Below are 21,590 nucleotides of genomic sequence, written 5' to 3' on the forward strand. Positions count from 1 at the left end.
TGAGCCCTGGGGGACACCAGTGGTGAGAGCACGTGGTGCGGAGACAGCTTCTCGCCACGCCACTTGGTAGGAGCGACCGGTCAGGTAGGACGCAATCCAGGAGTGAGCCGCGCCGGAGATGCCCAGCTCGGAGAGGGTGGAGAGGAGGATCTGATGGTTCACAGTATCAAAGGCAGCAGACAGGTCTAGAAGGACAAGAGCAGAGGAGAGAGAGTTAGCTTTAGCAGTGCGGAGAGCCTCCGTGACACAGAGAAGAGCAGTCTCAGTTGAATGACCAGTCCTGAAACCTGACTGGTTTGGATCAAGAAGGTCATTCTGAGAGAGATAGCAAGAGAGTTGGCTAAAGACGGCACGCTCAATAGTTTTGGAAAGAAAAGAAAGAAGGGATACTGGTCTGTAGTTGTTGACATCAGTGGGATCGAGTGTTGGTTTTTTGAGAAGGGGTGCAACTCTCGCTCTCTTGAAGACGGAAGGGACATAGCCAGCGGTCAAGGATGAGTTGATCAGCGAGGTGAGGTAGGGGAGAAGGTCACCGGAGATGGTCTGGAGAAGAGAGGAGGGGATGGGGTCAAGCGGGCAGGTTGTTGGGCGGCCTGCAGTCACTAGTCGCAAGATTTTACCTGGAGAGAGAGGGGAGAAAGAAGTCAAAGCATAGGGTAGGGCAGTGTGAGCAGGACCAGCAGTGTCATTAGACTTAACAAACGAGGATCGGATGTCGTTAACCTTCTTTTCATAGAGAGGAGTAACTATGTATGTTGACTATGCATTTGTGTCGGTATGAAAGGAGAGCTCCGGTTCAGGGCAAGCAGTTGTTCCATGGAGCAAGCTCGGCTTTGTTACGCAATAAAGTCTAATTTTTTGGATTCACAAGCTCCAGTTTCTTGAGAGATATTTTGTGAGTTGACTACTTTTGAGTTAAATATTTATACGACAATAACAACATTAGAGGATGAGAAATCCAAAGTTTAAAAACAAAGTTGTCCATGTATGCCGATGACTCAAGTTTTATATTAAGTCCTCAAGCTAGATCCCTGCAATGTCTCATTGAAGATCTAGATAACTTTTCTGGACTCTCTGGACTAAAACCTAATTATGATAAATGTACAATATTACGTATTGGATCTTTAAAAACTACAACTTTTACATGACCCTGCAGTTTACCTATAAAATGGGCTGACGGTGAAGTAGACATACTTGATATTCATATCACAAAATATATAAATGAGCTCTCTAGAATGAATTTCACTAGAAAACTAGTAAAAATAGACAAGATCCTGCAACCATGGAGAGCTAAATACCAATATATTTAAGGTAAAAATGCCCTGATTAACTCCTTAGTTATATCTCAGTTTACTCACTTACTTATGATGATTTTGTTTTTCAAATCATATGAGCAAAAAATATTTAGCTTTATCTGTGATGCTAAACCAGACAAGATAAAGCGTGCCTATCTATATCATGAATATGAACTGGGTGGGTTGAGATTATTAACTCTAAAAGCAGTAAACCTCTCTCTAAAAGCTTCACTTATCCAAAAGTTTTACTTGAACCTGCCTTCGCTTTGTCTCCCCCTCCTGTCCAGCTCAGGCGTTCGGCGTCGCCGGCCTTCTAGCTGCTGCCGAACCTGCTGCTGGCGAACGCCCTTCACTCATCAACCCCGGACTTGTCTCGTCATCATTACACACACCTGGTTCCAATCCCTACTCTATCACGGTATATATACTCTCTCTGTCATTTGTCTTTGTCAGTCATTGTATATGTTGCTTGTTTTCCTGAGAGGAATCTCTCATACTATTTCCCCTGAGTACTTTATATTTTGCACTGTGGGTTTCGTCCCGCTTTAAGCTATGGTGCTTTAATAAATTCAGTAGTTCTAAAGCTGCGACTGCCTCCTCCTCTCAACACTTGTGACAGAATGACCGACCCAAGAAAACAGGAGGCAGCAGGACATCCCGACCTCTCCGCTGCAGCTCCTACAGCAAGACTCGTGCCTGGAGCACCTCGGGACTGCCATGGACGAGGTGATCCGGACCGTACGCCAAATTCAGGCTACACCTCCACCATCCCAGCTCCTCATGGTCGTTCCAGCCACCCCACCACAATCTACATCACCCGTTCCGATCAGCAACGTCCACCTGCCCCTCCCGGAGCAGTTTGACAGCACCCCAGCTCACTGTAGGGGGTTTCTCCTGCGGTGTGACCTCCACCTTGCACGTCATGCCGGGACGGCCTCCGAGAGGGACAAGGTGGCCTTGGTGATTTCAGTGCTGACGGGCCGGGCTCTGGAGTGGGCGCACGCCGTCCTTCTAGCTGCCGTAAACACCCTTCACTCTTCAACCCCGGACTTGTCTCGTCATTACACACACCTGGTTCCAATCTCCACTCTATCACTGTATATATATATATATATATATATATATATATATATATATATATATATATATATATATATATATATACTCCCTCTGTCATTTGTCGGTCGTTGTTTATGTTGCTTGTTCTTTCCTGCTCCTGCTTTTTTTCCTGAGTACTTTATATTTTGCACTGTGGGTTTCGTCCCGCTTTAAGCTATGGTACTTTAATAAATTCAGTAGTTCTAAACCTGCGACTGCCTCCTCCTCTCTACACTTGTGACAGAACCCTAAATGGTTCTCAAGTAGATTACTAAGAAAAGCGAATGTATTGTTTTATAAATGGCCATTTTGCCTTTGTGCAGATTGCCATGTCTCATTTTCGATTAATTGAAAATTAAACTTTTTTTCAAAGTATCTCAATTTTTCAAACAAGCATTGCTGAGCTGACTTCAATTTCATCCCCCTGAGAAGATGGAACAAATATTACAACAAATATTATGGCTGAACTCAAATGTGCTGGTTGATAAAATACTTGTATTTATGGAAAATATGTTTGAAAAGGGTATTTTGTTTTTAAATGATATTGTAAATTGGAATGGTAGTTATGTCTTTCATTTAGATATCAGAATTGTATGGGAAGGTCTGCTCAATCCAAGATTACAACCAATTGATTACAGCATTACCTCAAAAATGGAGGAGGCAGGTGGCAGCGGGAGGAGGTAGGGAACTGGTCTGTCTGCCCAATATAAAGGATCAAAACTGGTGGAGGAATAAAAATAGCATAAATAGGAACGTATACCAGTTTCATTTGAGGACCAGGATGTTGACAGCTGTGCCATACAGATTGCAAAATAGTTGGGAAGAGATTTTTGATGTACCGATTCCATGGTACAGGGTGTACAAATTGATATATAAAACGACTCAAGATTAAAGACTTCGTGCTTTTCAGCTAAAATTATTGTACATAATTTTTGCCAGCAACAAAATGTTGAATATTTGGGGCATACAATCATCGCAGCTCTGCAGATTTTGTTGCGAGGATACAGAATCAATAGACCATTTGTTTTGGTACTGCCCTCAGGTAGCCTGTTTCTGGTCTCAGGTTCAGGAATGGCTGAAAATGCATAACATGAATCTAAAATTGACCCTAGAAATAGTATTGTTTGTGGATATCTGGAGAGACCGGGTCAGCCAATTACTAATATACTAATACTCTTAGTAAAAGTATTTATCTTCAACTCGCAATCTGTGGATTCTATTCGATTAGATATTTTCAAATTGTATGTTAAACATCACAGCATAGTTGAAAGATATATGGTGCGTAGAAATGCAAAAAGTATGTTTGAATGACACTGTTTGCCTGAAGCTGATGCCGTGCAGGTGTTTGTACACATGCATATACACACGCTCTCATTAAAATACACACACGTGCACATACACGGACACACACACACGCACATATACACACGTCAAAAGAGCCATACATGCACTCAAACGTATTCAGTTGGCCTTGCTGTTATGATTGTTGTTGTCCTTGATGACTTTTGTTTTTTTGCGTTGTTGTTTTCTGTTTTCCTTTGTCTTTTCTTTTGTTCATTTTGTTGGTGCATTGGGGAATGGGGGCTTGGGGACAGGGTCTTGGGGGTGGGGAATGGAATTATTTTATATTTCTCGGGGGAAACTGTGTCTTGGATGGTTGAGGGCAGCTTTTGGGGAACTGTGGGGGGGGGGGATCTTGGAGGGCTGGTGGCCTGGCGGTTGGGAGCTTGGGCCGGTGGCTGATGGGTCGCTGGTTCGGGTCCCCGTTTTTGACCTTATGGGAGATCTGTCGACGTGCCCTTGAGCAGGGCGTTGACCCTGGTTGCTTCTGTGGGTCGCTCTGGATGGGAGTTTGTTAGATGACGAATGTCATTTAGATGTTCAGCGGCTTCACTGCAAGCATATTGTATGATTAAAATATTCAAAATAAAAATATAAAAATTAATCTGACATTATGCATTGGGAAGATGCAGTTTAGACAGTTTGTTAATTGGCAAGACGTCTTGCGGATGTATTTAGAAAGCCTACATTTTAAATGATACAGTTCTACATGAATTTTACATTGTCCAGGCATCAACATTCTATTCTCAACAGAATAATATGCTACTCTGCCTCCTCAGGCATTAAGCCTTAGCTAACCCACAAGAACACTTCAAAATATACAACATTGCTCATTTACAGTATTTGGTTACCTCAGGACTGTCTCTGTGTGTTTGTGCATTTGCCTTCAGATATTTACTGGCATATTATTTACTGTGAGGTGTAACACTGGGTCCTCCAGCAAGTCAGAGAGCTGAAATAGTACCAACAGTATTAAAGTTCAAGTTGATTTCATTCAGCCTGTTGTTTGAGCGTTTGCTTGAGCCTGCCTGGAGTGCCAGATGGGTGGGTGGGGTTTGCACTTTCCGGACTATTCCATTGATTCCATTGCGCCAGGCAAGCAAAATCAAGCACAGCATTTAAAAGTTAATAGACACAGGGCTGGTGCCATCCCCTACTGCCATTGTGGCCTTGAGCAAGGCATTTAACCCCTGAACTGTTACAAGCGTAGGGCTGTAATGCTGACCCTGTGCCGCTCCCCAGCCTGTTGCATTAACAGTCAGGAGGTTGGGTATTGTGACAGTAAAAATATCCACTTCTCGATTTGCCGTGAAGTGTTGTGGGATAATTAGGAGTACAGCGGCACCTTCGTTTTTTTTTCAAACCCTTTCACTTGAAGTTCACCGACGTGCACATGTATTGGCATATGTTTGTTACAGGAAGAGAGCATTCCTTCTAGTCGTAATGTTATGGCTACACAAAGAGAAGTCCTGTTCCACCCAACTGCCACGCAGACATCATGTAGTAAGATAACTAGCAAGACAAAGATAACACAGCTCACAGGTTATAGATAGTACTTGGTATTGAAACCTACTTGGTATTTGATTTGATTTGATTTTCTCAGATAGCCATGTTTGGATTGTCCTCCTTACATATACAATTCAAAATAGGTTTCAATACTGAAACTCCTCATTGAAACAATACCAATGTGGGTGTTCAGCCAATCACATTAAATGTACTTTACTCTGCATGTTCTTCTCATGTTTCCTCCAAGATGTAGAACTGTGATTGTAATATGTGACTATTAAAAAACCAACGGAAATGTGTCCTCCCTCATAGCATTCCGTATGAGAAAGCTTTATTGAACTAATGTAGTTTTACAACTAGGCCTACATGTTTTCAGACGTTCAAATCGAAAACGAGATTTCCTAAAGTAAAACAGACAAAAGGAGGATTCCAAGATCATGGCATCCAGATTTTTATAACATGACATTTTTACAATGGCGGGCCGGGCATGAACTGATCAGCTGAACTACCATTAAAAAGGATATTGTAAGAAGAGCATAGTTTCAGTCAATGTGAGGTCAATGCAAACACACGCTATAAAACGTTTACCTACCTAATATAAAAAGTTTACCTTGCTAATCTGAATGAAACATTTAGCGGTGTACGTATCATCCAATTAGCAGAGTAACATGTCAATAAACACACACAAACTCAACAACACGCTCTTACAGTTACAATGTCTTCTCCTTTGGTTGGAATGGCCCTTTTTAAAAAGCTATAGATCACAAGAACATCTAGTGTTGTTAGAGTGTGATAAGACACAAAGAAATACCGCAGGAATCTTTCTGACTCCTAGACAGCGTTACTAAAAAAAAGTGCATGGCTTCCTTCAGTCTTTTCATAAGGGCATAATTATAATCTGCAACATCAACTCAAAAAGAGATATTTTCTCCCCAGAATATGGTAGACCTGGTCTGGGTTCAAGTCTGTACAGCTAACATTCCACTCTTTTGTACTCCGTGGCACATGACATGGAGTACAAGTAATGGAATGTTAGCTAAACAGACTTGAACCCAAAATATTACTGTGAGGAGGTGTAACACTGGGTCCTCCAGCAAGTCAGAGAGCTGTCAACTGTTAGCTAAACAGACTGACAACCAGACTACGATAGGCCTACCACTGGAATAACTTAGAGACAAGTTCCACAATATATTTCCCATATACATCCGTTAACCGCTTGTCCTTGCATTGCTTTAATTGATGTCCCAGCACACAGGGTGTGTTTCAATTGAAACAGGTCATTCTCCTAGTGGAGGAAAACCTGCAAAATAAAAACAATGAAGCTGGTTACATAGACTGCAGAACATTACAATAGTGTCCAATAATCTATCCTTTCTCCCTAAGCATGCACTGCATTTACTGGTAATTACTGGTATAATACATATTGTGGAAACTCTGTCTAGCACATACCTACACCTATCCCAATAATTTTAAATATATTTATTTTTATTTTATTTTTATTTCACCTTTATTTAACCAGGTAAGCCAGTTGAGAACAAGTTCTCATTTACAACTGCGACCTGGCCAAGATAAAGCAAAGCAGTGCGATTAAAAACAACAACACAGAGTTACATATGGGGATAAACAAAACATAATGTCAAAAATACAACAGAAAATATATATACAGTGTGTGCAAATGTAGCAAGTTATGGAGGTAAGGCAATAAATAGGCTATAGTGCAAAATAATTACAATTAGTATTAACACTGGAATGATAGATGTGCAAGAGATGATGTGCAAATAGAGATACTGGGGTGCAAATTAGCAAAATAAATAACAATATGGGGATGAGGTAGGGAGAAGTGAACGAGTGCACACTTCAGGAAATGTGTAGTTACATAACATTTATACTGCATGAATACATAGGCACACACTTGCAAAATAAACAGCTATTTAGATCAAAAAGCTTCAAATATTTCGGAGAAGCGCTAGCTAGCTAGCCTACCCGTTTCCAGTTGGTTGGATGGAGGAATACAGATGTTCATTAGCCTAGCTAGCCTACCCGTTTCCAGTTGGTTGGATGGAGGAATACAGATGTTCATTAGCCTAGCTAGCCTACCTGTTTCCAGTTGGTTGGATGGAGGAATACAGATGTTCATTAGCCTAGCTAGCCTACCTGTTTCCAGTTGGTTGGATGGAGGAATACAGATGTTCGTTAGCCTAGCTAGCCTACCTGTTTCCAGTTGGTTGGATGGAGGAATACAGATGTTCGTTAGCCTAGCTAGCCTACCCGTTTCCAGTCTGTTGGATGGAGGAATACAGATGTTCGTTAGCCTAGCTAGCCTACCTGTTTCCAGTTGGTTGGATGGAGGAATACAGATGTTCGTTAGCCTAGCTAGCCTACCTGTCTCCAGTTGGTTGGATGGAGGAATACAGATGTTCCTTAGCCTAGCTAGCCTACCTGTTTCCAGTTGGTTGGATGGAGGAATACAGATGTTCCTTAGCCTAGCTAGCCTACCTGTTTCCAGTTGGTTGGATGGAGGAATACAGATGTTCCTTAGCCTAGCTAGCCTACCTGTTTCCAGTCTGTTGGATGGAGGAATACAGATGTTCGTTAGCCTAGCTAGCCTACCTGTTTCCAGTTGGTTGGATGGAGGAATACAGATGTTCCTTAGCCTAGCTAGCCTACCTGTCTCCAGTTGGTTGGATGGAGGAATACAGATGTTCGTTAGCCTAGCTAGCCTACCCGTTTCCAGTCTGTTGGATGGAGGAATACAGATGTTCGTTAGCCTAGCTAGCCTACCCGTTTCCAATTGGTTGGATGGAGGAATACAGATGTTCCTTAGCCTAGCTAGCCTACCTGTCTCCAGTTGGTTGGATGGAGGAATACAGATGTTCATTAGCCTAGCTAGCCTACCCGTTTCCAGTTGGTTGGATGGAAGAATACAGATGTTCCTTAGCCTAGATCTGGAGGTTGATGAAGGGAGCGAACCCCACCACATCCTGCAGTAGCACCAAGGGATAGACAGACAACAATACATATTTCAGACTGACTTTTTGGTTTGTATGGTCCTTGCAGTACAATTGCTTTTATCAATGCCTCAGTGAAACAATACAAGACAACGCGTGTGTTCAGCCATTCACATTAAATGTATAGGGTACCGGATGTTCTTCCAAGTGGTAAAACTGTGTGGGTGATATGTGATTATTATTATTATTATACACTAATTGTGATTTTCTAAATGACAGTAATAATTGTACATGAGCGTGTCCTCCGCCCTCATACCTGCAGCAGCACAAGGGCCCTCTGTAGTGGTGGCTCCACATCGATCTCTACATTCCTCTTCCGCAGGGGGTCCAGACTGGACTCAGTCACGTTGTGACAGTGGTTCACCTTCAGAGACTGCAGCTTGGGGCAGTACTCTGCAACAGTCCTGCGCACGCGCACGCGCACACACACACACACACACGCACACACACACGCACGCACACACACACACACACACACACAAACACACACACACACACACACACACACAGAGGACCAAAAGGTGTAAGGACAGGATTACCAGTGAATATCAAAGTAGAGTGCCACTCCCCTTCATCCAAAGCAAGCCGGAGCAGGACATAGTCTGCAACCGTCCTGGACTGCAGAGTCGGACAAACACAGCATGAACATGGTTCTTACAGGTGTGCCACTGAGGATGTGCCACTGCAGATCTAAAACATGTCACAGTAAAACACTGTGGGTTTTGCACCCAAAAAGTGTCAGCCCAGAGCGAGACATACAGGTGGAACATGACAGTAGAATAACAGTGACAAAATGAACCTGACTAGCATATGAACCTGACTAGCATATGAACCTGACTAGCATATGAACCATACTGGACCCCCGTGGGAATCGAACCCACAACCCTGGCGTTGCAAACGCCATGCTCTACAAACTGAGCTACATGGGACCTGACTAGTATATTAACCTGACTAGTATATGAGCCTGACTAGTATATAAACCTGACTAGTATATAAACCTGACTAGTATATGAACCTGACTAGTATATGAACCTGACTAGTATATAAACCTGACTAGTATATAAACCTGACTAGTATATGAACCTGACAAGTATCTGAACCTGACTAGTATATGAACCTGACTAGTATATGAACCTGACTAGTATATAAACCTGACTAGTATATAAACCTGACTAGTATATAAACCTGACTAGTATATTAACCTGACTAGTATATAAACCTGACTAGTATATGAACCTGACTAGTATATAAACCTGACTAGTATATAAACCTGACTAGTATATAAACCTGACTAGAACCTGACTAGTATATACACCTGACTACAACCTGACTAGTATATGAACCTGACAAGTATCTGAACCTGACTAGTATATAAACCTGACTAGTATATAAACCTGACTAGTATATAAACCTGACTAGTATATGAACCTGACTAGTATATAAACCTGACTAGTATATGAACCTGCCTAGTATATACACCTGACTACAACCTGACTAGTATATGAACCTGACAAGTATCTGAACCTGACTAGTATATAAACCTGACTAGTATATAAACCTGACTAGTATATAAACCTGACTAGTATATAAACCTGACTAGTATACAAACCTGACTAGTATATAAACCTGACTAGTATCTGAACCTGACTAGTATCTGAACCTGACTAGAACCTGACTAGTATATGAACCTGACTAGTATATAAACCTGACTAGAACCTGACTAGTATATGAACCTGACTAGTATATAAACCTGACTAGAACCTGACTAGTATATGAACCTGACTAGTATATGAACCTGACTAGTATATGAACCTGACTAGTATCTGAACCTGACTAGTATATAAACCTGACTAGTATATGAACCTGACTAGTATCTGAACCTGACTAGTATATGAACCTGACTAGAACCTGATTAGTATATGAACCTGACTAGTATATAAACCTGACTAGTATATGAACCTGACTAGTATATGAACCTGACTAGTATATGAACCTGACTAGTATATGAACCTGACTAGTATATGAACCTGACTAGAACCTAAATAGTATATAAACCTGACTAGTATATAGATAACCTACATTAGCAAAATACACACACACACACACACACACACACACACAGAGATGATACCAATCATTTGAGCAGTCAGTGTATCAAAACAACAGCACCTGATGGAGTTGTTCCTAACCCTCAGGCAGCCTGTCAGGTCTAGCTGTTCCAGATCCCTGCAGTTCTTGGCCACTTCCTCCACAGACACGTCTGTAATGTTGGCGTTGACCGCCACAGACAGCGACCTCATCTTCACACACTTCTTGGATAGATAACAGATGGCCTCGTCTTTGAGCTGGCGGCAGGCGGTCAGGTCGATGGACCTCAGGCCCCCACAGTGGTCCGCCAGGCTGCGTATGGACAGGCTGTCCACCCACTCACAGTGGGCCAGGACTAGGTACTCCAGGTGTGTGCAGCTCAACGACACGGCTACTAAAGAGTGACGGGTCAGCCGGTCACACCCCCTCATGTCCACTCTCAGCAGGTGCTGGTTCTGGCCAATCACAGGCAGCAGCTCCTTGTCCGTCACCCAATCGGAGCAGTTCTGGACGGACAAGTTCTGAAGGACTTTGTTGTCCCTTAGTATGTTGCTGAATGCCTCCTTGGGAAGGCTGGGCCCGATCTGGGAACATTACAGGAGTGTGATTGTAAACTGGGTATTAGGCTAAATAGTGTATGAGCATTTCAGTACAAGAAACTTTAAGGAAATCCTGGACTAAATAGAATGGATAGTGTGTGGCCTACCTGTGTGAGGTCAAAGATGCGACAGTTGGCCAGGTACACCTGGATGAGGGCATAGAACTGCTTGCTCACTCTCTGTAGCCGCACCAGCTGGCGTAATGGCAGGTAGCAGAAGATGTGTGTTACCAGCACATCCTCCCAGGGCAAATCCAAGAGGTGACATCTGCCAACAGACATTTAAAACTTGATCAAATGATGAACAAGTTAATGGACTAGCACAGTCACACAGCAACGTCTGCCTCGCGTTTGAACTAGCTCTACAAACTAGATTGATGGCTAAATACGTTAGCTAGCTCGCTCAACCATAAGGAATGATGTGATGATTCTGCAAGACAGGGCAGGGCATGCATTCTCCAACTGCCGTAGCAAGCTACGGTAGCTAACGGTTAGCTAGCTCCGCTGACACTTTTTTATTGTAAACAAAAATACATGTGTGCTTACAAAATACATACTTGCAACACTCTGTTTCCGCATCCATTTTGAATCCACAGAAATATGCGAGATAGCTAACAAACTGTCGTTGTACATGTAGCTATCTTGTGAGCCTTGGTTGAAGCTTTCTAGCTCAGCTTTTTGGGCTGTATTCCCGAACTTCCGGGTTCGAACACTGGGTATGTTCCAGAATGCACAGTCAACCTCTCTGCGCAGGAATAGTGACTCTATATCACAGTAAATGTGTTTGTTTTAGGATAAATACAGCTGAGAAAAAATGATACATTGGAATGATTATTGATGGTCTTTGACAATTATGTGCAATGTTTTGGTACAAATTTACGACCGAACGTTATGAAGTAAAATTAGGATCCAAGTGACATTCTACGCATGTGCATTTTACCGATACGCACTCACTGTCAGTTTAAGGAATGACTTGATCAGTTCTTTATCAGAAGGAATTATTTTATTATCCAATGGTGGCTCACAATGTGAAGAGCTTTGATTCATGTCAATAAATGAAAATCGTTCTACAAATGCAATTTATTATGTATGGAAAACAAAATGTATAGGCCAAGCTTGGACACAGTAATAACCAATAGGCTCAATTAATGAAATATCCAATTCCATTTAAGCTTTGGTTATGATGATCATACTTAATTCTCTACCATGTACAAAATAATCAATAATCTGACCATATAGTTCTTTATATTGTAAAATAGATAATCTATTATAATAATAATAATAATATGCCATTTAGCAGACGCTTTTATCCAAAGCGACTTACAGTCATGTGTGCATAAATTTTTACGTATGGGTGGTCCCAGGGATCGAACCCACTACCCTGGCATTACAAGCGCCATGCTCTACCAATTGAGCTACAGAGGACTATTCTATAGTGACCCCCAGGAACAGCACCAATATTAGTTTACTATGGTTCTACAGTATTTCCAATAGATGCATAGCTTTTCTACATACCTGTCAAGTGGAAAAATGAGAGGAAACCAATGACTAACTGTCACTAACAGGATCTGCATACCCATGCAAACTGCTGAACAAATAACCATCCTGTCAATTCACCTTTTAGCAGGCAGGGACACAATGGAGTCAACCATGCTGAACAATTGCTGAGCCTAGAGTTATGGTTCCCTGAATGAGGAAGACCAACAGGGTGGCTGAGTGAATACCCACTCCTGACTGCCTGCTCTGGATATAGGCTACAAGCTAAAATAAGAAGTATATCCTATAATGGCGTGCATTAAATCAATCTATGATTTCAGCGCTGAGACCTTGGACGGTCAGAGCGTTCCTCTCAGTGACTACAGGGGCATGGTGCTCCTCGTTGTCAACATGGCCACCTTCTGAGGGTCAACAATAGAGGAGGTAGGCTAATGATGATTCATGGTGCTAGCCTATACAGGCTAAAAGCCTAATGCTGGTCAGCGAACATAGGCCTAATTGTGTTGTAGTATTAGAGATATTTTACAGTCAGTCCAAGGGGAATGTTTTTGTTCTCCAAGGGGAATGTTGAGGTGGTGTTCTAATTCTGTGGGTCATCCAACAGTACCACAGAATGAATGCACTCATGGAAATGTTTGGTGACCTCAACTTCACTGTCCTGGGATTCTCCTGCAATCAGTTTGGTCTTCAGGCACCTGGTAAGTCTTTTTGAAATAACAATAAGTGTTTTTGATCTGTTGTAACTTATAGGCCTACTTTGTCTCCAGGAGTAATGCTAAGTATCAAAACACTCATGTGTAGGACCATAGTATGCTTGTTTGTCATGTGGAACAACGATGACGAGACCATTTTGTTTTTTAAATGTCTCTGTTTCAGAACTAATAAGCTTACTGTTCTGTTGTATTTGTTGTTGTTGTGTCTTCAGAGGGAAATCATGAAACCCTCAACCTTCTCAAGTATGTAAGGCCAGGTGGGGGGTTTGTCCCCAAGTTCCCTGTGTTTGGCAAGATCGAGGTCAACGGGTTGAATGAAGAACCTCTTTTCGCCTATCTCAAGGTACATTTTACATTTTAGTCATTTAGCAGACGCTCTTATCCAGAGCGACTTACAGTTTTTTAGTGAGTACATACATTTTTCATACTAGCATAAATGTTTAATGGACTAGCACAGTCACACATCAAACTAGATTGATGGCTACGTGGTAGAATATTTGACATGTCCTTATGCACTATTATGTACCTCACTCTAGGGTCAAGTTGAATACCTTATGGACTTCCAGACCTCACTAAAAGCTTTTGTTCATGTCTTCTACAACAGGAGTCTTTGCCCTATGTGAACCCTGTCATAGGAGATATAAAGAAGTTATACTGGTCACCCATCAAAGTCAATGACATTCGCTGGAACTTTGAGAAGTTTCTAATCGATTCTAAAGGGGTGCCTTTCAGACGGTAAGTTAATCACACGAAGAAGAAGAAAAAATGACTTGACAGTATAATAAATGTATCAATCATGCATTCATATAATTCATTCGTTAATTCGTTTACAAATAACAAGATTTGAAAATACTTTATAATGGCCTCTCCTTTTCCCCAGTTATGAACTTCATGGCCCTCCTGAGATCGTGGAGAAAGACATCGCAAGCCTTCTATAAATGGAGCCATCTGTTCCCTTTATGGCTGTCAAGAAAGTGGGTCCTTCGCCAGCAGAGGAAGAGTGACGATCTCTCAGTAAATGCAGACTAAATGCAGCTGAGCTGGATCTGATGGAGCAGGGAGAAGGACTCTGAGTTTCAGTGCATTCACTCAGAGTATCAGATCCCTCCAGCCCTTGTTGGTGATCAGTAGGCCTATCAGAGTATCAGATCCCTCCAGCCCTTGTTGGTGATCAGTAGGCATGTAATCAGCATGCTCTCAATGTAACTACTCCCTTTGTTATTGTTGCAAAACAGAGGAAGTGAATAAATATTTTGCCTGAAATCTTAAAATAAGTTGTCCATTTTTATTGTTTAACATTGTTAAAACATTATTTGTAGGCTACAGTAGGGGAAAAACCGAGTCTCCAGACTCATAGAAACTCAAACCTGCTTGTATGGAATGATATACCATACATAAAGAATATACACAATTTAACTGAGCACTTTATGGATGTGTGATGATAAAATACAATTCATGATTTGGATAGTTTTATGTTTGACATTTCTATACTTTGACGTTTTTCTGATCAAAGAGACTGCTATTCAGAAAAAAATACCCATTTTTTTAAGGTGATAAGATGTCAGACAATCAAAAAATGAGAAAAGTGGAACATGTTTTGAGTGAATATGGAATGGAGGATAGCACAGAACCTCTGGAAAAGCTACAGAAGGAAATTGAACGTGACGACAGTGAGGTTGAATTAAATGTGGTGGCAGGTGTGATCAGGAAAGTTGGCGTCAAGTGCAAAAAGAGGGATATGTCCTCCAGTAGCTCAGAGATGGAACCTGACGAGGTTGAGGATGAAGTACCTGCGGTGAGGACCACCGAGTTTGGACATGATAAAGAAGAATCTGGTCCAGTAGGAGTGACATTTTTGGAGAAAGTGGACCCTTGCCTTTTGTCGGGTCCATTTGTGGTTTCAGGGTGGGTGAGAAAGGAGTTGGGGGCAGTTGAATGAGTGAAGGTAACCTGTAGTGGACTTGTGATATTTGTTTGTGTCTCTTCTGATAAGAGGGAGCAGGTGCTCTGTGTCACGTAACTTCGGTCAAGATCTGTTTCTTGCTTTGCTCTTAGGAACAGGGCACTATTGAAAGGAGTGATTTCTGGGGTAGCGATACGTGTGGAGATGGAGCAATTGAAGTTGAGGATTCCTGGTGTTTGTGACGTCCGCCGTTTGGTGCGTCGCAGACCCGGTGGGGAGGGTGGTGAAACAGAGGAGTCACTGTCAGGCCTTTTGAGTCAGAGTCTTTACCCGACAAAGTCATGTTAGGATATATCAGTTAACCTGTTAGAGCTTTAGTGGCGAATCCACTGCGTTGTTTCAGGTGCAATGTTTATGCAGAGATGTATTTGGGTATACGAGATTTGACTTCAGAAGAGTTACAGGGTGTGTTGAGGGGTGGTGTCCCGTCCTCCCAGGCCGTTGGCATGGTGCAGGAGCAAATACGGTCAAAGTATTTGACCGTAGTGGGTTTTTAATGAGTGTAGGCGGTGTTGTCTAGAGCTATATTTCACTTTCTTAGAGGAACAGGACTAATTAAGAGAATGTAATATAGGTTGGCTGTGACTGGCCTATCACTTCAGTGCAGTAGGTGGCGGTGTATGCACGTACAAGTTGGATGCGATCCGCCCACCAAATCCAGAAGAAGAAAATATAAAAAAATCAACATTTGATTTTCCGGTAGTTATCACGGTACGCATGCGTATTTCACTGTTCAATGTCACCGCGACCACTGAACATGGCTGCGGTGGGTTTCAGAAATTGGGCTCGAGCTCTTTCCAATGGGAAACGGCCAGGCTTCTCGGCGCTTCTCTCCCAAGTCAGAGCAGGTTGGTTCATGGATCTTTTTTTCTTTTCTTTCTGCGATATCGTTGTACAAATGCAAAATGCCTGCATCAAGTTGGAATGGAAGTTAGAACATGCAAGGCAGAGTTTCGCTAACCTTGACCTAGCCTAGCTTGCTAACAACAGAGCTGCATCTCGTTCAGTTGTTTACTAACGTCAGTACAAGCTTTATTCAGTAGTATGTAATAATAATAATATGCCATGTAGCTAGCTATCTACGATAAAATATGAGGCTAGATGATCCCATAAACGTTTACCTAGCCAGCCAACGTTACTGTCTTTGGATAACTTGTGCTAACTACGCTAGGTAGTTTTTTTGTTTGTTCAATTCCTAACGTTACTCTCAAACGGCTACTTAGCTAGCTGACAATCACACTCTGGTTGATCATAGGGATAAATGGTACTGTATTGACTAATTTCCAAATGTTGTATAGCCTCTGGACCTTCCAAGGGCATGCTGCCAGGTCCATACCCCAAGACTCCCGAGGAGAGAGCAGCAGCAGCAAAGAAGTACAACATGAGGGTGGAGGATTATGAACCAATCCCCGATAATGGCGAGGGGTAAGGAAGCTGGGTACCATGGAGAAGGAAGGACACGCCATTGTTTTCCTTTCCTCTATAACCACCCCATCACAGCAGGAGCTATGTTTCTTTGCCAAACAACTAGCAAATTGATTTGGTAATTCAACCTGTGGGTTGAACTCACTGATATCCCTATGGGATGCACTATATAGGGTATGAGAGCCAATATTGGACAGCAATAGGAGTTTTAACATTTCCTGATTTCTGCATTACCTAAGGTTATTCACCTATGGACTGTTTTCCTGTTGTATTGTGTTTCTGTAGGTATGGAGACTATCCAAAATTGCCAGACAGATCCCAGCATGAGAGAGACCCCTGGTATTCCTGGGACCACCCTGACCTGAGGAGGAACTGGGGAGAGCCGGTAAGATGGGGGAGGAACTGGGGAGAGGTGGTAAGATGGAGGTGGAACTGGGGAGAGGTGGTAAGATGGGGGAGGACCTAGGGAGAGGTGGTAAGATGGAGGAGGAACTGGGGAGAGGTGGTAAGATGGAGGAGGAACTGGGGAGAGGTGGTAAGATGGAGGAGGAACTGGGGAGAGGTGGTAAGATGGAGGAGGAACTGGGGAGAGGTGGTAAGATGGGGTATATTTCTATACACTGACTGACTAATAGTGACGATACAGTCTCCACTCTCACAATACTTACACTGAGCAAAAATATAAACGAAACATGTAAAATGTTGGTCCCATGTTTCACGAGCTGAAATAAAAGATCACAGAAATGTTCCATATGCACAAAAAGCTTATTTTTCAAATTTTGTTACACACATTGGTTTATATCTGTCAGTGAGCATTTCTCCTTTGCCAAGATAATCCAGCCACCTGACATGTCATATCAAGAAGCTGATTAAACAGCATGATCATTACACAGATGCACCTTGTGCTGTGGACAATAAAAGGCCACTAAAATGTGCAGTATTGTCACACAACACAATGCCACAGATGTCTCAAGTTTTGAGGGAGCGTGCAATTGGCATGCTGACTGCAGGAATGTCCACCAGAGCTGTTGCCAGATAATTGAATGTTGGCCAGCGACCCGGACAGCTGATGAAAACTGGGGGTTTGCATAACCAAAGAATTTCTACACAAGCTGTCAGAAACCGTCTCAGGGAAGCTCATCTGCGTGCTTGTCGTCCTCAGAGTCTTAACCTGACTGCAGTTTGGTGTCGTAACTGACTTCAGTGGGCAAATGCTCACTTCCGATGGCCACTGGCACACTGAAGAAGTGTGCTCTTCACGGGTGAATATCGGTTTCAACTGTACCGGGCAGATGGCGTCGTGTGGGCGAGCGGTTTGCTGATGTCAACGTTGTGAACAGAGTGCCCCATGGGTGGGGGTATGGGCAGGCAGGCATAAGCTACGGACAATGAACACAATTGCATTTTATTGATGGCCGTTTTGAATGCACAGAGATACCGTGATGCGATCCTGAGGCCCATTGTCGTGCCATTCATCCGCCGCCATCACCTCACGTTTCAGCACAGCCCATGTCTCAAGGATCTGTACACAATTTCTGGAAGCTGAAGATGTCCCAGTTCTTCCATGGCCTGCATACTCACCAGACATGACACCCATTGAGCATGTTTGGGATGCACTGGATCGACGTGTACAACAGCGTGTTCCAGTTCCTGCCAATAGCCAGTAACTTCGCACAGCCATTGAAGAGGAGTGGGACAACATTCCACAGGCCACAATCAACAGCCTGATCAACTCAATGCGAAGGGGCTGTGTCGCGCTGCATGAGGCAAATGGTGGTCTCACCAGATACTGACTGGTTTTCTGATCCACGCCACTACCTTTTTTTGTTAAAGGTATCTGTGACCAACAGATGCATATCTGTATTCCCAGTCATGTGAAATCCATAGATTATGGCCTAATGAATTTATTTCAATTGACAGATTTCCTTATGAACTGTAACTTAATAAAATATTTTATTGTTGCATGTTGTTTAATATTTCTTTTTCAGTGTGTATCTATATATAAAAAAAAATCATGCCTACAAGTATCGTGACAACACGACTGACTAAGACTATATATTAGGTCGGTGACGATACCAGTATCCCAAAACTCGTTTAGTATCGTGACAACACGACTGACTAAGACTATATATTAGGTCGGGGACGATACCAGTATCCCAAAACTCGTTTAGTATCGTGACAACACGACTGACTAAGACTATATATTAGGTCGGGGACGATACCAGTATCCCAAAACTCGTTTAGTATCGTGGCAAGAAAACAAAACATGAAGTGGATTAAGTTCTTTTGGAAAACAGCCCTAATGTTGTCATCCAGAGTCACATTTATTTCCCAAGCTATAGCACACAATATTTTACATACAGCAGGTTTTTAAAGTACCAACGAGTTTGAGCTGCTTCGTGTACATTTTTTGCCATAAAATATTGCAATACTGGTATCGTCACAGCCCTACTATATATTGTTCACAGTACACCACTTGATTTCTGTAACTGTACATTTATGTACGTAAACATTTTAATGGCATTACGTCAATGTGTGTAAGCTATTAATCATCATTTGCTCATTGCGCATGTATTTCCCTTACTCATTCAGTGGTTTCTCACCTGTTGCATTTTATCTTTCTAGATCCACTGGGATTTTGACATGTTCATCAGGAATCGAGTGGACACGTCGCCCAGCCCTGTTGACTGGCACACGATGTGCAAACATCTGTTTGGTTTCGTTGGATTCATGCTGCTGATGTTCTACCTTGGGGAGAAGTTTCCATCTTACCAGCCTGTGGTAAGTATTGCAATGAGAAAGCATCACAGTCTTTGTCTCGGTTGTAATCGCTGGTGTAACCCCTAAGGTGTCACAGACCAGAAGTTAATATAAATATATGCTTTCCTGTTGTATTGAAACCCTTTCCATTTTGGTATCTCAAGACCTTTTACTATGACATCTGGAATTGAAAAGGACTTGTCCAATAACAGCCTTTGGGTCTACCCCTCATATGTGTCCCGTGGACACAAAAATTGGATTTAAGTTGGAGCAACAGATCTGATCCTTTGAATACATTTTAATGACGGGTGTACACTGAGTTGGAGATGGTGCTACTGCTGTTAGTGTTTTTTCATTGTTTCCTAGCCTTGCTACCAATTCAATAGAGAGAAGACATGCATTGGTAACTGAAGAACAATTATCATATTCCACTATATTTTCCTATTTCATTTCCTTATTATGATGGCTCTCTGGTATTTCTTGAAGGCCATTGTGCACCTTTCTCACACACATAGTCACCAAACACCTGTTAAAGAAACCCCCCCAAAAAATCAAATGTCCTCTTCTGTAGGAAAGGTGAACAGGTAGATCCTGTCTGATGCCCCCTGTTAGGTAATCCCTGTTCTCTATTCCAGGCACCGAAACAATACCCTTACAGCAGCCTGCACTTAGAGAGAGGAGGGGATCCCGAGAAACAACCTGAAGAAGTCAAACATTTTAACATTTAAATATCTGCTTCTCTAAATGTGTATATTTCTGTCTGTAATAAATCATTATTAGTGTGACTTCCTCAGTCACACTCCCAATCTTTGACCTGTATCTTTATTCTTTGGAACGCTACTCCTTCTAAAACCCTTTTAAGATGGAAAAGCCATTCAAACTTGAATACAAAAGAATATCCTGAATACAAAGCGTTATGTTTGGAGCAAATCCAACATGCGTAATTCAAATCTGGTATTGGAATAAGAATCATGAGATCTTCAATCCAAGCTTAATTTATTATATGCAAAATGTATGTATGATAAGTATGAAGGTTTGTATATACGGGTCCACTGAAATACCACGCAGGGCACTCAGAGAACTAAAACATTGTTTACAGGTTCTTTCTCAAATACTCTGACAGAGAGTTCCCACCTCTTCTGTTGGCCAATCAGAGTAAAGGACTGAGTGTGGTTTAGACTTTACTCAGCCAATCCGTTGGTGCACGGGTTAGTCCCACCCCTTGGCGCTCCACCGTTCCCAGGCATAAGTTGCTATCATAATAACCTGTGGAGTCAGCACCCAAAAGACACCCCTCCAATCTGTACTCCATGTACCCATGTTCAAGGACAGTTTCACAGACAACAAAGAGAGAGTGTTCGTATCTGTAAGAAATACAAGTCTTATCTGTCCTACCCCTAACGTTCCTTACATGAATCACAGCCTGTTATGTGAAACAATTTATATCAGTACAGTTCAAACCTATGCTCCTCATTAATGCATTCCTTCTAAGCTATTCATCACATACAGATCCAATTATGAGAAAAATAGAACCCAACAATCCCCCTTTTGACACCCTCTAGGGTGTCACTCATTAAAATACAATACAAACAAAAAGAATGACACTTTTATTAATAGACTATTTGATAATAAAAGGCCTTCAGTCCTTCCATCTACACCCAACTTGCAAACGGTTGGCTACAAGTCACCCAGGCACTTCAAACCTTCACATAAGGAAAGACAAACATTCCCAATGGTTAACTTGATTAATAAAGCATAAAACACAGGATTAATAGAACACAAAACATAAGATTATTAAAACATAAAACACCAACAGGGAAGTAAATTTTGGCCCCCTTTAGACACCCTCTAGAGTGTCACTCCTCCAAGTCTGGTAGGTCATATCCTTCATTCCTTAGGTCGGAGTCCGGGATTGGGCCGTATCTCACCATCTGTTTGGAAACCACCTTCTCCATCTCCTTTTCTCACCAACCCTCAGACACAGGAAATAAGACAACATCCACAAAGAACAAGTATACCCATAGAAGCTATAACTTCACCCAGAATAGTTACAACAATAGTTTTCCATTTACCAAATATGTTATCAAACCAACCGTTTATGGAGCTATCAATACCAGAGTTCTCAGCCAGTTCGTTCGCCAGCGTGGTGAGTCCCTGAAGCGCTTTGGTCACGGACCCGTCCGGTGCTGTGTTGTTGGAGATGAAAGTACAGCACATATATCCAAACAGAACACAAACCCCGTCCCGCTCAGCCACAAGCATATCTAAAGCTATTTTATTCTGCCATGTCATTAAGCT

General features: G+C 42.3%; 2 protein-coding genes and 1 pseudogene across 4 annotated transcripts; 2 read left to right on the top strand and 1 right to left on the bottom strand.

Moving 5' to 3' along the window:
• Nucleotides 1-5,675: 5,675 nt before the first annotated feature.
• Nucleotides 5,676-11,641, bottom strand: LOC311117001 (F-box/LRR-repeat protein 15-like). Of its 2 annotated transcripts, XR_014611540.1 has the most exons (7): nt 11,492-11,641; nt 11,043-11,202; nt 10,418-10,920; nt 8,505-8,652; nt 8,136-8,221; nt 6,746-6,799; nt 5,676-6,540 (listed from the first exon to the last, which is right to left on the bottom strand). XR_014611540.1 is itself a non-coding variant. In XM_084192009.1 (6 exons), the coding sequence occupies exons 1-5, from the start codon at nt 11,515-11,517 to the stop codon at nt 8,180-8,182; spliced, it is 879 nt and encodes a 292-aa protein (XP_084048135.1). In that variant the 5' UTR covers nt 11,518-11,628; the 3' UTR covers nt 5,676-6,540; nt 8,136-8,179. The 2 variants fall into 2 exon arrangements, 1 of the variants encoding a protein (XP_084048135.1); XM_084192009.1 differs by lacking the exon at nt 6,746-6,799 and having other exon boundaries at nt 11,492-11,628.
• Nucleotides 11,642-12,719: 1,078 nt separating this feature from the next.
• Nucleotides 12,720-14,082, top strand: LOC311117007 (glutathione peroxidase 1-like; annotated as a pseudogene). Its single transcript has 5 exons — nt 12,720-12,854; nt 13,036-13,129; nt 13,357-13,487; nt 13,749-13,879; nt 14,025-14,082. The product of its transcript is annotated as a glutathione peroxidase 1-like (transcript).
• Nucleotides 14,083-15,832: 1,750 nt separating this feature from the next.
• Nucleotides 15,833-20,100, top strand: LOC311117004 (NADH dehydrogenase [ubiquinone] 1 beta subcomplex subunit 8, mitochondrial-like). The gene is made up of 5 exons (XM_084192011.1): nt 15,833-15,955; nt 16,406-16,532; nt 16,818-16,917; nt 19,158-19,313; nt 19,928-20,100. The coding sequence occupies exons 1-5, from the start codon at nt 15,844-15,846 to the stop codon at nt 20,018-20,020; spliced, it is 588 nt and encodes a 195-aa protein (XP_084048137.1). The 5' UTR covers nt 15,833-15,843; the 3' UTR covers nt 20,021-20,100.
• The last annotated feature ends 1,490 nt before the right edge of the window (nt 20,101-21,590 follow it).

This window comes from Coregonus lavaretus (assembly GCF_964263955.1).
Source record: "Coregonus lavaretus genome assembly, contig: HAP1_SCAFFOLD_349, whole genome shotgun sequence".
Taxonomy (NCBI): domain Eukaryota; kingdom Metazoa; phylum Chordata; class Actinopteri; order Salmoniformes; family Salmonidae; genus Coregonus; species Coregonus lavaretus.